General features: G+C 44.2%; 1 protein-coding gene across 1 annotated transcript in view; it reads right to left on the bottom strand.

The window, feature by feature from the left end:
- Window positions 1-1,934: 1,934 nt before the first annotated feature.
- Window positions 1,935-19,407, bottom strand: part of LOC134346865 (contactin-associated protein-like 5) — a 1,591,243-nt gene continuing 1,573,770 nt past the window's right edge. The window contains exons 23-24 of the mRNA XM_063048670.1: window positions 3,926-3,997; window positions 1,935-2,131 (exon numbers count right to left, since the gene is read on the bottom strand). Of these exons, the coding sequence (XP_062904740.1) occupies window positions 1,935-2,131; window positions 3,926-3,997 (269 nt within the window). The remainder of the gene's footprint in view (window positions 2,132-3,925; window positions 3,998-19,407) is intronic.

Genomic DNA, 19,407 nt, shown 5'->3' with positions numbered 1-19,407 from the left:
GATAGTGTCTATCCCTGTGCATGACTGTGTGGAAAAAATGAGTATTTGTGTGAGTGTGCTCATATCTATGTGTCTGTGTGTTTGGGTGCAAGTGTGCATGTGGGTGTGTGTTTGCTTGAGTTTGTGTATATGTGTGCATGCATGCATATGTTCACAAACCCACATTTGTAAGAGTCATTTTTGGAGTTGATTGTAAGATCTCCCACATTTACATAGTGTACAATAACCTCTCAAACATATTCCCATAGTTATTGAGATCATAGCTTCTCCATATCTTAATGCTTTCTATCCATAAAACTTAATATCCTTACTGGACAAAAATCTATCAATTCCCCCTTTGAAACAAATCAATTGATCTTGAGCCAAAACAATGTTATGAAGCAGAATACTTACAGAGATACTTCAAACGCTCTTCCACATCCTACAACTTCTTGATAGCTCACCTTCACAATAGCGTGGTAATTAGAAGACCACGTCCACCAGAAATAAGGTCCACCTTACTGGATTTACTAAGATTTTAAATGCATTCATCAGATCAAAATGTAATCTTCTATCCTCATAAGAACTCAAACCTACGCTCCTCTCCATAACTCAGTTCTTTATTTCCTTCAAGATTTGGCCACAAATCAGCATCATAGTGGAGAACATTACTGCTTTTTAATAAATGGATCTATGCACAGTGGCCATTGTATTAGGTATCTTCTGTACCTAATAAAGAGGCCACTGAGAGTATGTTCATGATCTTCTGCTTCTGTGGCCCATCCACTTCAATGTTCGATACGTTCTGCTTTCAGAGAAGCTCTTCTATACACCATTGTTGTGTCCTGTGACTATTTTAGTTACTGTCGCTTTCCTGTCAGCTTAAGTCAGTCTGGCCACTCTCCTCTGACCTTTCTCATTAACAAGGTATTTTCAGCTACAGAATTGCCGCTCACTGTATTTTTTTTGTGTTTTGCATCATTCTCTGTAAATGCTAGAGACTGTGTGTGTGTGTGTGTGTGAGAGAGAGAGAGAGAGAGAGAGAATCCCAGTTTCTGGGATACAGTACTCAAACTACCATGTCTGGCACCAATGATCATTCCACAGCCAAGGTTATTAAACTCCCATATCATCCCAATTCTGATGTTTGGTCTGATCAACAACTGAACCTTTTAACCATGTCTGCATGTTTTTATACATTGAATTGCTGTACATGATTGGCTGATTAGAAATTTGTATTAATGAGCAGGTTTCCAGGTGTACCTACTAATGTGGCCACTGAGTATGTATTTTCAAATGCTCTTATGACTGTTACCTTCTCCAGCCCTGTAAAGCTTTAAAATCTCTGTGCTCTTCCAATTCTGCCCTCCTGCACGTCTGATATCATTGTCTCTTTGGAGAAGACCTTAAAATCACCTCATTTCTCTTGATAAGTGGCAGAGTATCAACTCCTGTTTGATAACACTCCTGTGAAGGGCTTTAATTTTCCATATCTAAAGTGCTATGTTATTATATGTTAGTGTGACATCGGGGCAGAAATGTTTCAGGGAATATTACCTCAGGTGGAGATGAACGTGATCAATGTTTTGGGAAAAAAATCACTGAGAGGGAAACAAAAAAAAGGTACAAAATGGAAAAAGGCAATCATTAGTTGCTTAGTTTTCATGCAGTGTGCTAGTATAATGGTAATTATTTTTTCTCTGCTGCTCTCATAAAGACATAGTATATCTCTTTCTTTTACTCCCTGGAGGTGACCTGAAGATAGCAGAAAATAATAGGATAGACCCCTGTCCGGTCAAGATGAACAAAAGTGTAAACCGTTTGTCATGTCCTGCATAATCTGACTGTAGTGTTTGGCCATTTAGTTCACAGAGTTTGGAGCTAACTGATAGCACAGACAGCATATCTCGGCTGTTATAAATCTGCTGTTATAATGAGGAGGGCATGTGCCATCGTCAGATGAAATACTCTTTCTTGTCTTCACTTAGAGAATCCTGGTAATTGGGATGGTTCTTCAGTGTGGCATCTGTAGGCTCAGCATATTCTGCCCTTTTTGTTTCATTAGTATGGTATGTGCCTTTGTGCTTGTACAACAAACGCCCCATGACAGCCATGATGCAGAGGATGACAAAGATCACCACCGCTATCACACCTGTGAATTTTGCAGAGGGAAAAATCATTAGTAAAGATATACACAATAGAGTAAACTACTAGAGCATTTTTAGAGCAACAATACTGAGAATTTATGCTTTTCTCAATCCTGGAATTCCCCACCTAACTGCACTGTGGGAGTATGATCACCATAGAATAGCAATGGTACAAAAAGATAATCGGGGGTCTATTCAGGACTTAGAACTTTATTCAGGACTGTATTGCAAAGAGCATAAGAGAATGAGGAGAGATTTGATTGAGGCATATAAATAGATGAGTGGTATAGATAGGGTAAATGCAAGCAGTCTTTTTCCATGGAGGTTGGATGAGGCTAGAACTAGAGGTCATGGGTTAAGAATGAAAGGTGAAAGTTCAGAATCAGCTTTATTATCACCGGCATGTGACGTGAAATTTGTTGGAACTTCTTCACTCAGAGGGTAGTGAGAGTGTAGAATGAGCTGCCAGTGGCAGTGGTGGATGCAGGTTTGATTTCAACAGTGGTTTGAATAAGCACCTGGAAGGGAAGGGTTTGGAGGATTGCAGGTTAATGGGACTAGGTAGAACAAAAGTATGGCATAGAATAGATGGGTTGAAAGGCTTATTTCTGTGCTGTAATGTTCTTTGGCTCTAAATAGATATGGTGGCTCTGTCATCATGGAGGATCTCAACCCAAAACATCAATCATTCCTATGCCTCCACAAATGCTCAAAATTCAAAGTTCAAAGTAAATTTATTATCAAAGTACATATATGTCACCATATGCAAGCCCGAGATTCATTTTCTTGCAGGCATTCACAGAAGAATAAAGAAACACAATCGAATCAATGATAAACTACACAAAAGCAAAGACTGACAAATTTTGCAAATACAAAAAGAAAAACAAAATAAATACATAAATATTAAATAATATGGAGAAAATGAGTTATAGTTTCCTTGAAGTTGAATCCATTGCGTGTGGAATCAGTTCAGTGTTGAGGTGAGTAAATTTATCTCGACTGGTTTAGGAGCCTGACGGTTGAAGAGTAATAACTGTTTCTGTACTTTGTAGTGTGGGACCTAAGGCTCCTGTACCTCTTTCCTGATGGCTGCAGTCAAACAAAATCATGGCCTGCATGAACTGGGCCGTATCCACCACTTTTTGCAGTGCTGCTCAACTCACTGAGTTCTCAGCAGTTCTGCAGCATCTGCAATCTCTTGTGTGACTCTTCAAAATGGGTAGTTTGCACTTAGTAAAAATCTGCAAGTATGCTGGACTGTGTAAAGATATCAGATTTTCTTTTCAAAGCCATTAATACCTACGCTGGTTTAAGTCCCAGAATTTAATTGATTCCTGAATTTTAAAGTCTCAGATTGTGTGGCTTGATGATTGCTGTGAATCATCAAGGCAGGTCAATGAATTTCTGGATCAATAATGTATACGTTATAGCCAGAAAGGCAAGATGCCAATTTTCAAAGTCAATGCAGTCAGTGGCTAGCATAATGCTTTACAGTGTTATTGACTGGGGTTCAATTCCCACTGCTGTCTAGATGGAGTTTGTATGTTCTCCCCGTGACCATGTGCGTTTCCTCTGGGTGCTTGTTTTCTTCCGCATACCAAAGCTGTGTGGGCTGGGTTTAGAAAGTTGTGTGCCTGTTTTGTTTATGCCAGAAGCTGGACAGCACTTGCGAGTTTCCTCCAACACAATCCTCAGACTGTTAGTCATTGACGTAGAGGTCACACTTCACTGTTTATTTTGATGTTTTGAAACACATGAGGTAAATACAGCAAATCTTGACAAGTCATACTTTGCCTTACCTCCAATGACTGCAGAGTCGCTCCTGAATGCATTGGTTAGCAGCTTGCCCTCCTCAATTGTCCCAGCGTGCTCTGCAAAAGAAAGGCCACATAATAGCTAAGAGCAGAGGTAGACCCATTCTGCCAACCAGTTAGCTGATCCAGTGCCTCACCCAAATTTCCATCCAGTTTCCGTATTTCATCGTATCCAAGAAGCAATCAAACTCAGCCTTGAATCTGCTTCACAGTGAAGAACTGTGTGTCCAACATTTTGTGGCAAGAATTAGAATATCCTATCTGATGGGGTGGTGAAAGCAGATATTATCACAACACGTGAAAGGCATTTAGATGAGCTACTGAAAAACCATGACACAAAGGCTAAGAGTGTGTGGTTGAAAATGAATTTAGTATACGCTCTGTGACCACTTTAATAGGTACACATGTACCAACATGCCAAGACCATAAGACATAGGAGTAGAATAAGGCCATTTGGCTTATCGAGTTTGCTCCACCATTTAATCATGGCTGATTCATTTTTCCCCTCCTCAGCCCCACTCCCCGGTGTTCTCCCTGTACCCTTTGATGCCATGTCAAATCAAGAGCCTATCACGCTTGGCCTTAAATACACTAAAACACCTGGTCTCCACAAATTCACCACCCTTTAGTTATAGAAATTTTTTCGCATCTCTGTTTTAAATGGACACCCCTCTATCCTGAGGCTGTGCTCTCTTGTCCTGGACTCCCACACCATGGGAAACATCCTTTCCACATTTACTCTGTATAGGCCTTCCAACATTTGAAAGGTTTCAATGAGATCCCACCTCATCGTTCTAAATTCCAGTGAGTACAGACCCAGAGCTATCGAATGTTCCTAGTATGATTACCCTTTAATTTCCAGAATCATCCTTGTGAACCTCCTCTGGACCCTCTCCAATGCCAGCACATCTTTTCTCAGATCAGGAGCCCAAAACTGTTCACAATACTCAAGGTGAGGCCTCACCAGTGCCTTATAAAGCCTCAACATCACATCCCTGATCTTCTATTCTGGACCTCTTGAAATGAATGCTAACATTGCATTTACCTTCCTCACCACTGATTCTACCTGCAAATTAACCTTTTGGGTGTTCTGCACAAGGACTCCCAAGTAGCTTTGCATCTCAGGTTTGAGGATTTTCTCCCCATTTAGCAAATAGTCTGCACATTTATTTCTACTACAAAGTGCATGACCGTGCATTTTCCACCATTGCATTTCATTTGCCAATTTGTTGCCCATTCTCCTTATCTGTCTAAGTCCTTCTGCATCCTATCTGTTTCCTCAACACTATATGCCCCTCCACCAATCTTCATATCATCTGCAAACTTGGCAACAAAGCCATCTATTCCATCATCTAAATCATTTATATACAGTATTAAAAGAAGCAGTCCCAACACTGACCCCTGTGGAACACCACCAGCCACATGCAGCCAACTAGAAAAGGATCCTTTTATTCCCACTTACTGCCTCCTACCAATCAGCCAATGCTCTAACCATGCCAGTAACTTTCCTGTAATACCATGGGCTCTTAACTTGGTAAGCAGCCTCATGTGTGGCACCTTATCAAAGGCCTTCTGGAAGTCCAAATATACAACCTCCACTACACCCCCTTTATCCATCCTACTTCTTCTCTCCTCAAAGAATTCCAACAGGTTTGTCAGGCAAGGTTTTCCTTTAATGAGACCATGCAGACTTTGTCCTATCTTGTCCTGTGACACCAAGTACTCCATAACCTCATCCTTAACAATTGACTCCAACATCTTCTGAACCACTGAGGTCAGGCTAATTGGTTTATAAATTCCTTTCTGCTGCCTTCCTCCTTTCTTAAAGAGTGGAGTAACATTTGCAAATTTCCAGTCTTCTGGCATCATGCCAAAGGCCAATGATTTTTGAAAGATCATTACTAATGCCTCCACAATCTCTAACACTACCCCTTTCAAAAGCCTAGGGTGCAATTCATCTGGTCCGGGTGTATCCTTGGGTCTTTCAGCTTTTTGAGTACCTTCTCCCTTGTAATAGTAATTGCACTCACTTCTCTTCCCTCACAGCCTTCAACATCTGGCACACCATTAGCGCCTTCCACAGTGAAGGCTGATGCAGAATACTTACTTAGTTCATTTCCACCTCCTTGTCCCCCGTTATTATTTCTCTGGCCTCATTTTCTAGTGATCCTATATCCACTCTCATCTCTGTTTTATTTTTTACGTAATTGAAAATGCTTTTACTATCCACTTTGATATTGTTTGTTAGCTTGCTTTCACATTTCACTTTCCCCTCCTACTGCTTATTTTAATTGCTCTTTGTAAGTTTTTAAAAGCTTCTCAATCATCTATATTACCACTAATTAATGCAAATATCTAATCAGCAAATCAGTGCATAAAAGCATGCAGACATGGTTAAGAGGTTCAGTTGTTCAGATCAAACATCAAAATAGAGAAGAAATGTGAACTAATTAACTGACTGTGGAATGATTTTTGGTGCAAGATGGGATGGTTCGATTATCTCAGAAACTGCTGAATCCTGGGATTCTCACACATACAGTCTCTAGCATTTACAGAGATTGGTGCAAAAAAAAAACAAAAACAAAATTCCAATGAGCAGCGGTTCTGTGGGTGAAAATATCCTGTTAATGAGATATGTCAAAGGAGAATTCAAACTTTCAGTAAGAAGACAGTAACTCAAATAATCACACAGCACATCCATGGTTTGTATGATGTTATTACAGCTTGAGATAATTCAGAGCTCAGAGTTCAATTCTGGCCCTGTTCTCTAATGAGTTTCTTAATGTCCTCCCATAGACAGCATGGGTTTTCCCTGGGTGCTCTGGTTTCCCCCCAAAGTCCAAAGACATGCCAGGTAGCTTAATTAGTCAGTATAAATTGTCCAGTGATTAGGTTACGGTTAATTGGGGGGTGGAGTTGCTGGGGTAGGGTGGCGTGGCTCACAGGGCCAGAAGGACAGATTCATCACAGTATTAAAAATAAATAAAATAAAGACGACAGTGGTGTGCAGAAGAGCAGCTCTGAATGTCCAACATGCCAAACCTTGAAGTGAGTGAGCTACAGCAGCAGCAGAAGACCATGAACATAAACTCAGTAGTCACTTAATTATGTACAGGGTGCACCTCATAAAGCAGCCACTGAGTGTAGATGTACTGGAATCTGTGCACTACACTTGGTAGATTAAATCCCAATGTGAGTGGTTGTCCATTGAAGAGAAATTGACTATGTATGTGTACTCCTCTTTCTATCCCTCTCTCTCAATCTCTCTGTCCCCTCTCATCCTCGCTTACTCTTTTTATCCCCCTCTGTCTCTACCCCTCCCTTCCCTCTCTTCTACTTAGATGACTGATCGATCCACTCTCATACTAAATCCTAGTTCTAGGTTCTCAAAATAGAGGATGAGACACCAACCTTGTTGTCCTATCTTGGTAAATTTCTGTACATCAAAACTGAACAATATTTAGACATGCAGCGTAGAACTTCGAGCCTCGCCACCTAACAATCCCCAGTTCTAACCCTACCTTAATCTCAGGACATTTTACACTACCCATTTAACCAACTAACTTATCCATTTTTTGGACTGTTGGAGGAAACCAGAGTACCTGGAGAAAACATAGAAACATAGAAAATAGGTGCAGGAGTAGGCCATTCGGCCCTTTGAACCTGCACCGCCATTTATTATGATCATGGCTGATCATCCAACTCAGAACCCCGCCCCAGCCTTCCCTCCATACCCCCTGATTCCCGTAGCCACAAGGGCCATATCTAACTCCCTCTTAAATATAGCCAATGAACTGGCCTCAACTGTTTCCTGTGACAGAGAATTCCACAGATTCACCACTCTCTGTGTGAAGAAGTTTTTCCTAATCTCGGTCCTAAAAGGCTTCCCCTTTATCCTCGAACTGTGACCCCTTGTTCTGGACTTTCCCAACATCGGGAGCAATCTTCCTGCATCTAGCCTGTCCAATCCCTTTAGGATTTTATACGTTTCAATCAGATCCCCCCTCAATCTTCTAAATTCCAGCGAGTACAAGCCCAGTTCATCCAGTCTTTCTTCATATGAAAGTCCTGCCATCCCAGGAATCAATCTGGTGAACCTTCTTTGTACTCCCTCTGTGGCAAGGATGTCTTTCCTCAGATTAGGTGACCAAACCTGCACACAATACTCCAGGTGTGGTCTCACCAAGGCCTTGTACAACTGCAGTAGCACCTCCCTGCTCCTGTACTCGAATCCTCTCGCTATAAATGCCAGCATACCATTCGCCTTTTTCACCGCCTGCTGTACCTGCATGCCCACTTTCAATGACTGGTGTATAATGACACCCAGGTCTCGTTGCACCTCCCCTTTTCCTAATCGGCCACCATTCAGATAATAATCTGTTTTCCTATTTTTGCCACCAAAGTGGATAACTTCACATTTATCCACATTAAATTGCATTTGCCATGAATTTGCCCACTCACCCAACCTATCCAAGTCACTCTGCATCCTCTTAGCATCCTCCTCACAGCTAACACTGCCACCCAGCTTCGTGTCATCCGCAAACTTGGAGATGCTGCATTTAATTCCTTCATCCAAGTCATTAATATATATTGTAAACAACTGGGGTCCCAGCACTGAGCCTTGCGGTACCCCACTAGTCACCGCCTGCCATTCTGAAAAGGTCCCGTTTATTCCCACTCTTTGCTTCCTGTCTGCTAACCAATTCTCCATCCACATCAATACCTTACCCCCAATACCGTGTGCTTTAAGTTTGCACACTAATCTCCTGTGTGGGACCTTGTCAAAAGCCTTTTGAAAATCCAAATATACCACATCCACTGGTTCTCCCCTATCCACTCTACTAGTTACATCCTCAAAAAATTCTATGAGATTCGTCAGACATGATTTTCCTTTCACAAATCCATGCTGACTTTGTCTGATGATTTCACCGCTTTCCAAATGTGCTGTTATCACATCTTTGATAACTGACTCCAGCAGTTTCCCCACCACCGACGTTAGGCTAACCGGTCTATAATTCCCCGGTTTCTCTCTCCCTCCTATTTAAAAAGTGGAGTTACATTAGCCAGCCTCCAATCCTCAGGAACTAGTCCAGAATCTAACGAGTTTTGAAAAATTATCGCTAATGCGTCCACTATTTCTTGGGCTACTTCCTTAAGCACTCTCGGATGCAGACCATCTGGCCCTGGGGATTTATCTGCCTTCAACCCCTTCAATTTACCTAACACCACTTCACTACTAACATGTATTTCGCTCAGTTCCTCCATCTCACTGGACCCTCTGTCCCCTACTATTTCTGGAAGATTATTTATGTCCTCCTTAGTGAAGACAGAACCAAAGTAATTATTCAATTGGTCTGCCATGTCCTTGCTCCCCATAATCAATTCACCTGTTTCTGTCTGTAGGGGACCTACATTTGTCTTTACCAGTCTTTTCCTTTTTACATATCTATAAAAGCTTTTACAGTCAGTTTTTATGTTCCCTGCCAGTTTTCTCTCATAATCTTTTTTCCCCTTCCTAATTAAGCCCTTTGTCCTCCTCTGCTGAACTCTGAATTTCTCCCAGTCCTCAGGTGAGCCACTTTCTCTGGCTAATTTGTATGCTTCTTCTTTGGAATTGATACTATCCCTAATTTCTCTTGTCAGCCACGGGTGCACTACCTTCCTTGAATTATTCTTCTGCCAAACTGGGATGAACAATTGTTGTAGTTCATCCATGCAACCTTTAAATGCTTGCCATTGCATATCCACCGTCAATCCTTTTAAGTGTCATTTGCCAGTCTATCTTAGCTAATTCACGTCTCATACCTTCAAAGTTACCCCTCTTTAAGTTCAGAACCTTTGTTTCTGAATTAACTATGTCACTCTCCATCTTAATGAAGAATTCCACCATATTATGGTCACTCTTACCCAAGGGGCCTCTCACGACAAGATTGCTAATTAACCTTTCCTCATTGCTCAAAACCCAGTCCAGAATAGCCTGCTCTCTAGTTGGTTCCTCGACATGTTGGTTCAAAAAACCATCCCACATACATTCCAAGAAATCCTCTTCCTCAGCACCTTTACCAATTTGGTTCACCCAATCTACATGTAGATTGAAGTCACCCATTATAACTGCTGTTCCTTTATTGCACACATTTCTAATTTCCTGTTTAATACCATCTGCGACCTCACTACTACTGTTAGGTGGCCTGTACACAACTCCCACCAGCATCTTCTGCCCCTTAGTGTTACGCAGCTCTACCCATATCGATTCCACATCTTCCCGGCTTATGTCCTTCCTTTCTATTGCGTTAATCTCTTCTTTAACCAGCAACGCCACCCCACCTCCCCTTCCTTCATGTCTATCCCTCCTGAATATTGAATATCCCTGAACGTTGAGCTCCCATCCTTGGTCACCCTGGAGCCATGTCTCTGTGATCCCAACTATATCATAATCATTAATAACAATCTGCACTTTCAATTCATCCACCTTGTTACGAATGCTCCCAGCATTGACACACAAAGCCTTCAGGCGCTCTTTTACAACTCTCTTAGCCCTTATACAATTATGTTGAAAAGTGGCCCTTTTTAATGCTTGCCCTGGATTTGTCGGCCTCCCACTTTTACTTTTCTCCTTACTACTTTTTGCTTCTACCATCACTTCACACCCCTCTGTCTCTCTGTGCTGGTTCCCATTCCCCTGTTGTGAACTAACCTCCTCATGCCTAGCCTCTTTAATTTGATTCCCACCCCCCAACCATTCTGGTTTAAAGTCACCTCAGTAGCCCTCGCTAATCTCCCTGCCAGGATATTGGTCCCCCTAGGATTCAAGTGTAACCCGTCCTTTTTGTACAGGTCACCCCTGCGCCAAAAGAGGTCCCAATAATCCAAAAACTTGAATCCCTGCCCCCTGCTCCAATCCCTCAGCCACGCATTTATCCTCCACCTCATCGCATTCCTACTCTCACTGTCGCGTGGTACAGGCAGTAATCCCGAGATTACTACCTTTGCGGTCCTTTTTCTCAACTCCCTTCCTAGCTCCCTATATTCTCCTTTCAGGACCTCATCCCTTTTCCTACCTATGTCATTGGTACCTATATGTACCACGACCTCTGGCTCCTCACCCTCCCACTTCAGGATATCTTGGACACGATCAGAAATATCCTGGACCCTGGCACCAGGGAGGCAAACTACCATCCGGGTCTCTGGACTGTGTCCACAGAATTGCCTATCTGACCCCCTTACTATCGAGTCCCCTATCACAACTGCCCTCCTCTTCCTTGCCCTACCCTTCTGAGCTACAGGGCCAGACTCTGTGCCGGAGGCACGGCCACTGTCGCTTCCCCCGGGTAAGCTGTCCCCCGCAACAGTACTCAAACAGGAGTACCTATTGTTAAGGGGCACAGCCACCGGGGTACTCCCTATTACCTGACTCTTCCCCTTCCCCCTCCTAACCGTGACCCACTTGTCTGCCTCCCGTGGCCCCGGCGTGACGACCTGCCTGCAACTCTTCTCTTTCAACTCCTCACTCTCCCTGACCAGACGAAAGTCATCGAGCTGCAGCTCCAGTACTGTAACGCGGTCCCTTAGAAGCTGCATCTCGATGCACTTGGCGCAGATGTAGACGTCCGGGAGGCTTGGAGACTCCAGGGCCTCCCACATCCGACACCGAGAACAGCAAACTGCCCTCACACTCATACTGCCCCTCTCCTCAAATAACAACAGAAAATGAATGCCAAACCTTCCTCGCCTTGCCCGTTTCCGCCTAAGCCCGTTGAGCCGAAGCCCTTAAGCCTTCACTCTGCTCCCGGCTCACTCCGCCGCCCGCAAACTACGCTGCCCGCTCTATGAGGCTCTGTTCCTTTTAAATCAGCCGCGCTGCACAGCCCGACGTCACACGCCTGCGCAGTCCCGCCTCTCAGAACGCTGTTGGAGAAAAAAAAATAACGAAAATTTCAAAAATGTCTTTCTCGGCACTCCCACTCAGACTCTCAGACTCCTTCTTCGAATCAAACCCGAAGCAGGATTTCTGCCCTTTTAAATCTGCCGCGCTGCACTGCCTGACGTCACACGCCTGCGCAGTCCCGCCTTCCATGGGAATGTGAGAATGTACAGACATCTTACTGATGATGTTGGAACTGAACAATGAACTCCTACTCCACGAGCTGTAACAGCATTGCACAAACTGCTACATTACCAGTTAGGGACCAATTAGAAAATATTCTAAATGATCTCCCACAGGACTTGGGGTCAGAAATTCTTTGAGTCATCCAGCATGGGACAGCCTGTTTGGCCCACCTGTCCATGCTGGGCATCAAGATGTCATGTCTACTAAACCCAGTTTCAAGCACTCACTCCTTAGCTGTCTGTGCTATGGTTTTGTGAGAATATCTGCTTTCACCACTCTCTCAGATATGTTATTTCAAATATCATCCTCCCCAGATAAAAAATATTCTTCCTCAAACACCCACTAACTCACCCATTCCTTACCTTAAACCTAACTTTAAACTCGTAAGCTAAACAGAAAGGTTTCTCACTACTTGCCCATTGTAAGCCCATCTGCTACAAGAAAAACAGTAACAGTTTATACAGTCTCTTCTCATAGCTAAGATATTCAGTCCAAAGCAACATCCTAGTCAATCTCCCAGTGGAATGATAACCATTGTAGCAATAGCACTCAAAGTCCTTTGCTATGTAGCTATAGGAGAGGGATTCGAAATCTGTTTGCAAGGTGCCATAACAAGAACCTCACACTCAACATCCCCAAAACTAAAGAGCTTATTAATGACTGCAGGAAGAAGAAGACAGAGGTCCGTGAGCCAGTCCTCATTCGGGGATCAGAAGTGGAGAAGGTCGGGGCACGACTGTGCAAGCACGTGGACTTCAGCCAGTGAGAACAGCGAGAAGAGTTTAAAAGGAGACCATTATTTCTTCAGCCGTTTGATCGTTTCAGCTGGAAGAGAGAAGTGTGGGGGGGGGGCGACGATGAGCAAGGAAAGGATGCTTGAACTACAGGAGACCCTGGGGGATGTGCCTCTCATTTACAGGTTCACCCTCTTGGAAACTGTTGGGACAGAAGATGATGCCAGCCTGAGAGGCGATCAGGTCTGCGAGTCAACAATTGGCGCTGAAGCAAAGCCGAGGAGACAGACGTCAGGCAGAGCTGTGGTAATAGGGGACTCCATAGTGAGAGGTACAGAAAGGGGTTTCTGTGGCAATTGGCGAAATTTAAGGATGGTGTGTTGCCTCCCTGGTGCCGGGATCCAGGATGTCACGGACCGGTTGCAGGGAATCCTCAAGAGTGAAGGTGAACATCCGGAAGTGGTGGTACATTTCGGCCCAAATGACGTGGGAAAGAAGAGGAAAGACATTCTACAGCGTGACTTCAGAGAACTTTGAAGAAGGTTGAAAAGCAGGACTTCCAGGGTGGTTGTCTCCGGTTTGCTTCCAGTTCCCCGTGCTGGAGTGGGCAAGAACAGGGAGATAATGGATCTGAATGTGTGGCGAGGAACTGGTGCAGGAAGCAAGGATTTACATTCTTGGACCATTGGGGTATGTTTCGGGGTAAGGATGAATTGTACAAAAGGGACGGGTTGCACCTTAATAAGTGGGGCACCAGCATTCTGGCAGGCAGGTTTGCCTCTGCAACACGGGTGTGTTCAAACTAAGTAGTGGGGGGGTGAGAGGGGATGAACTGGAAATATAAGGATGGAGATAAAGGGAAAGTGAGAATAAGAAAAGTTAAGAAAGACAGCAGAATCAACAGAGCAGAAAGCTCAAGAAGGGATTGTACAGTATGGCCAAGTGAAATAGGAATTGATATGGGAGTGAGGGGAGTAATGAATTAAAAGTATTGTATATGAATGCACGAAGTATAAGAAATAAAGTGGATGAGCATGAGGCACAGTTGGAAATTGGTAAGTATGATGTTGTGGGAATAACAGAGACATGACTTCAAGCGGACAAGGCCTGGGAAATGAATATTCAAGGGTATACGTCCTATCGAAAGGACAGACTGATGGGCAGAGGGGGTGGGGTGGCTCTGTTGGTGAGGAATGATATTCAGTCCCTTGCGAGGGGGGACATAGAATCCGGAGACGTAGAGTCAGTATGGATAGAACTGAGAAATTCGAAGGGTAGAAAGACCCTAATGGGAGTTATCTACAGGCCCCCAAACAGTAGTCTGGATGTCGGGTGTAAGTTGAATCAAGAGTTAAAATTGGCGTGTCGCAAAGGTAATGCTACAGTTGTTGTGGGGGATTTCAACATGCAGATAGACCGGAGGAATCAGGTTGGTACTGGACCCCAAGAAAGGAAGTTTGTGGAGTCCCTCCGAGATGGATTCTTAGAGCAGCTTGGACTGGAGCCTACCAGAGAGAACGCAATTCTAGATTTAGTGTTGTGCAATGAACAGGATTAGATCAGGGATGTTAAGGTAAAGGAGCCATTAGGAGGTAGTGACCATAATATGGTAAGTTTTAATCTACAATTTGAGAGGGAGAAGGGAAACTCGGAAGTGTCAGTATTACAGTTGGACAAAGGGAACTATGGTGCTATGAGGGAGGAGCTGGCCAAAGTTCGATGGAACAATACCCTAGCAGGGATGACAGTGGAACAGCAATGGCAAGTGTTTCTGGGAATAATGTGGAAGGTGCAGGATCAGTTCATTCCAAAGAGGAAGAAAGATCCTAAGGGAGTAAGGGGGGGCCGTGGCTGACAAGGGAAGTAATGAACAGTATGAAAATAAAAGAGAAGAAGTATAACGTAGCAAAGACGAGTGGGAAGCCGGAGGATTGGGAAACTTTTAAAGAGCAACATAAGGTTAACTAAAAAGACAATACGCGGAGAGAAAATGAGGTACAAAGGTAAACTAGCCAAGAATATAAAGGAGGATAATAAAAGCTTCTTTAGGTATGTGAAAAGGAAAAAAATAGTTAAGACCAAAGTTGGGCCCTTGAAGACAGAAACGGGTGAATTTATTATGGGGAACAAGGAAATGGCAGACGAGTTGAACAGGTACTTTGGATCTGTCTTCACTGGGGAAGACACAAACAATCTCCCAGATATAATAGTGGCCAAAGGACCTAGGGTAATGGATGAACTGAAGGAAATTTATATTAGGCAGGAAATGGTGTTGGATAGACTGTTGGGTCTGAAGGCTGATAAGTCCCCGGGACCTGATGGTCTGCATCCCAGGGTACTTAAGGAGGTGGCTTTAGAAATCGTGGACACATTGGTAATCATTTTCAAATGTTCTATAGATTGGAGGGTGCCTAATGTTGTCCCTCTCTTCAAGAAGGGAGGAAGAGAGAAAACAGGGAATTATGGACCGGTTAGCCTGATGTTGGTGGTGGGAAAGATGCTGGAGTCAATTACAAAAGAAGAAATTACGACACATCTGGATAGCCGTAACAGGATTGGTCCGAGTCAGCATGGATTTACGAAGGGGAAATCGTGCTTGACTAATCTTCTGGAATTTTTTGAGGATGTAACTATGAAAATGGACAAGTGGATGGAGTGTACCTCGACTTTCAGAAAGCCTTTGATAAAGTCCCACATAGGAGATTAGTGGGCAAAATTAGGGCACATGGAACTGGGGGCAGAGTACTGACGTGGATTGAAAATTGGCTGGCTGACAGAAAACAAAGAGTAGCGATTAGTGGGTCCCTTTCAGAATGGCAGGCGGTGACCAGTGGGGTACCACAGGGTTCAGTGCTGGGACCGCAGCTGTTTACAATATATATTAATGATTTAGATGAGGGAATTAAAAGTAACATTAGCAAATTTGCCGGTGACACAAAGCTGGGTGGCAGTGTGAAATGTGAGGAGGATGTTATGAAAATGCAGGGTGACTTGGACAGGCTGGGTGAGTGGGCAGATGCGTGGCAGATGCAGTTTAATGTGGATAACTGTGAGGTTATCCACTTTGGTGGAAAGAACAGGAAGGCAGATTATTATCTAAATGGAGTCAGGTTAGGAAAAGGGGAAGTACAACGAGATCTAGGTTTTCTTGTTCATCAGTCACTGAAAGCAAGCATGCAAGTACAGCAGGAAGTGAAGAAAGCTAATGGCATGCTGGCCTTCATTACAAGGGGAATTGAGTACAAGAGCAAAGAGGTCCTTCTGCAGCTGTACAGGTCCCTGGTGAGACCACACCTGGAGTACTGTGTGCAGTTTTGGTCTCCAAATTTGAGGAAGGACATTCTTGCTATTGAGGGAGTGCAGCGTAGGTTCACAAGGTTAATTCCCGGGATGGCGGGACTGTCATATGTCGAAAGATTGGAGCGACTGGGCTTGTATTCGCTGGAATTTAGAAGGCTGAGACGGGATCTTATTGAAACAAATAAGATTATTAAGGGATTGGACATGCTGGAGGCAGGAAGCATGTTTCCGCTGATGGGTGAGTCCAGAACCAGAGGCCACAGTTTAAGAATAAGGGGTAGGCCATTTAGAACGGAGTTGAGGAAAAACTTTTTCACCCAGAGAGTGGTGGATATATGGAATGCTCTGACCCAGAAGGCTGGGGAGGGCAAGTCTCTGGATGCTTTCAAGAAAGAGATGGATAGAGCTCTTAAGCATAGCGGAATCAAAGGTTATGAGGATAAGGCAGGAACTGGATACTGATTGTGGATGATCAGCCATGATCACAGTGAATGGCGGTGCTGGCTTGAAGGGCCGAATGGCCTACTCCTGCACCTATTGTCTATTGTCTATTGATCAGGGCATGACTGCACAAGGACATGGATGTCAGCCAGTGAGAACAACGAGAAGAGTTTAAAAGTGAGAAGAGTTTACAGTTCTGGTCATCGAATTATAGGAAAGATGTCAACGAAATTGAGAGAGTACGGAGAAGATTTACTAGAATGTTACCTGGGTTTCATCTCCTAAGTTACAGAGAAAGGTTGAGCAAGTTGGGTCTTTATTCTTTGGAGCATAGAAGGTTGAGGGGGGCCTTAATAGAGGTATTTAAATTATGAGGGGGATAGATACAGTTGACGTGGATAGGCTTTTTCCACTGAGAGTGGGGGAGATTCAAACAAGAGGACATGAGTTGAGAGTTAAAGGGCAAAAGTTTAGGGGTAACATGAGGAGGAACTTCTTTACTCAGAGAGTGGTAGTTGTGTGGAATGAGCTTCCAGCAGAAGTGGCAGGTTCGATGTTGTTATTTAAAGTTAAATTGGATAGCTATATGGACAGAAAAGGAATGGAGGGTTATGGGCCTCTGAGTGCAGGTCGGTGGGACTAGGTGAGAGTAAGAGTTCGGCACAGACTAGAAGGGCTGAGATGGCCTGTTTCCATGCTGTAATTGTTATATGGTTAAAGGGAGACGGTTATTTCTTCAGTGGTTTGATCGGAGGACAACTGCGCAAGTACGTGGACGTCAGTCAGTTAGAACAGCGAGAAGAGTTTAGAAGAAGACAGCATTATAGAGCGGGCATCAGAGTAGAGCGAGACAGAATAGGAAGATGTTGGCTCAACGGGGCTTCGGCAATAACAGGTTGAGGCGAGGTACGTTACTTGTGTAGAATACAGAAAAGAAATATGTGTGTGAGGCCTGTTTTCTGTGCTCGGTGTCAAATGTGGGAGGTCCTGGAGACTCCCAGCCTCCCGGACGGCCACATCTTTGCCAGGTGCACGAGCTTCAGCTCCTTAGGGACCGTGTTACGGAGCTGGAGATGCAGCTCGATGAACTTCATTTGGTCAGGGACAGTGAGGAAGCGATAGAGAGGAGCTATATGCATGTAGTCACTCCAGGCCCTCATGAGACAGATAAATGGGTAACAGTCAGAAGAGGGAAGGACAAGAGGCAGATGCTAAGGAGTATCCTAGTGGCTGTTCTCCTTATCACTAAGTACTCCCGTGTGAATACTGTTGGGGGAGACGATCTACCTGGGGGAAACAACCATGGTCGTGCCTCTGGCACAGAGTCTGGCCCTGTGGCTCAGAAAGGTAGGGAAAGGAAGAGGATGGCCACAGTGATAGGGGACTCTATAGTTAGGGGGTCAGACAGGCGATTCTGTGGATGCAGGAAAGAAATGCAGATGGTAGTTTGCCAACCAGGTGCCAGGGTCCGCGATGTTTCTGATCGTGTCCACAATATCCTGAAGTGGGAAGGAAAACAGCCAGAGGTCGTGGTACATATTGGTACCAATGACATAGATAGGAAGAGTGAGGAGGTCCTGAAAACAGACTACAGGGAGTTAGGAAGGAAGTTGAGAAGCAGGACCTCAAAGGTAATAATCTTGGGATTACTACCTGTGCCACGTGACAGTGAATATAGGAATAGAATGAGATGAAGGATAAATGCGTGGCTGAAGGATTGGAGCAGGGGGCAGGGATTCAGACCATTGGGACCTCTTTTGGGGCAGGTGTGACCTGTACAAAAAGGAAGGGTTGCACTTGAATCCCGGGGGACCAATATCCTGGCGGGGAGGTTTGCGAAGGCTACTGGGGAGAGTTTAAACGAGAATTGCTGGGGGTTGGGAACCGAACTGATGTGATGGAGGAAGGGGCTGTTTGCTCACAAATAGAGAAAGCTTGGAGACAGTGCGAGAGGGAGGATAGGCAGGTGATAGAGAAGGGACGCACTCAAACCGATGGTTTGAGATGTGTCTATTTTAATGCAAGGAATATTATGAACAAAGCTGATGAGCTTAGAGCATGGATCAGCACTTGGAGCTATAATGTTGAGGCCATTACAGAGACTTGGATAGTGCAGGGGCAGGAATGGTTACTTCAAGTGCCAGGTTTTAGATGTCTCAGAAAAGACACGGAGGGAGGGAAAAGAGGTGGGGGCGTGGCACTGTTGATCAGAGATAGAGTCATGGCTGCAGAAGAGGAGGAAGTCATGGAGGGATTGTCTATGGAGTCTCTGTGGGTGGAGGTTAGGAACAGGGAGGGGTCAAAAACTCTACTGGGTGTTTTTTTATAGACCACCCAATAGTAACAGGGACACCAAGGAGCAGATAGGGAGACAGATTCTGGAAAGGAGTAATAATAACAGGGTTGTTGTGGTGGGAGATTTTAATTTCCCAAATATTGATTGGTATCTCCCTAGAGTGAGGGGTTTAGATGGGGTGGCGTTTATTAGGTGTGTCCAGGAAGGTTTTTTGACACAATATGTAGATAAGCCTACAAGAGGAAAGGCTGTACTTGATCTGGTATTGAGAAATGAACCTGGTCAAGTGTCAGATCTCTCAGTGGGAGAGCATTCTGGAGATAATGATCACAATTCTATCTCCTTTACCATAGCGTTGGAGAGGGATAGGAATGGACAAGTTAGGGAAACGTTTAATTGGAGTAAGGGGAAATATGAGGCTATCAGACAGGAACTTGGAAGCATAAATTGGAAACAAATATTCTCAAGGAAACATACAGAAGAAATGTGGCAAATGTTCAGAGGATATTTGAGTAGGGCTCTGCATAGGTACGTTGCAATGAGACAGGGAAAGGATGGTAGGGTACAGGAACCATGGTGTGCAAAGGCT

Source organism: Mobula hypostoma, chromosome 5 (assembly GCF_963921235.1).
Source record: "Mobula hypostoma chromosome 5, sMobHyp1.1, whole genome shotgun sequence".
NCBI classification, from domain to species: domain Eukaryota; kingdom Metazoa; phylum Chordata; class Chondrichthyes; order Myliobatiformes; family Myliobatidae; genus Mobula; species Mobula hypostoma.
This window is presented reverse-complemented; position numbering and strand designations above follow the sequence as displayed.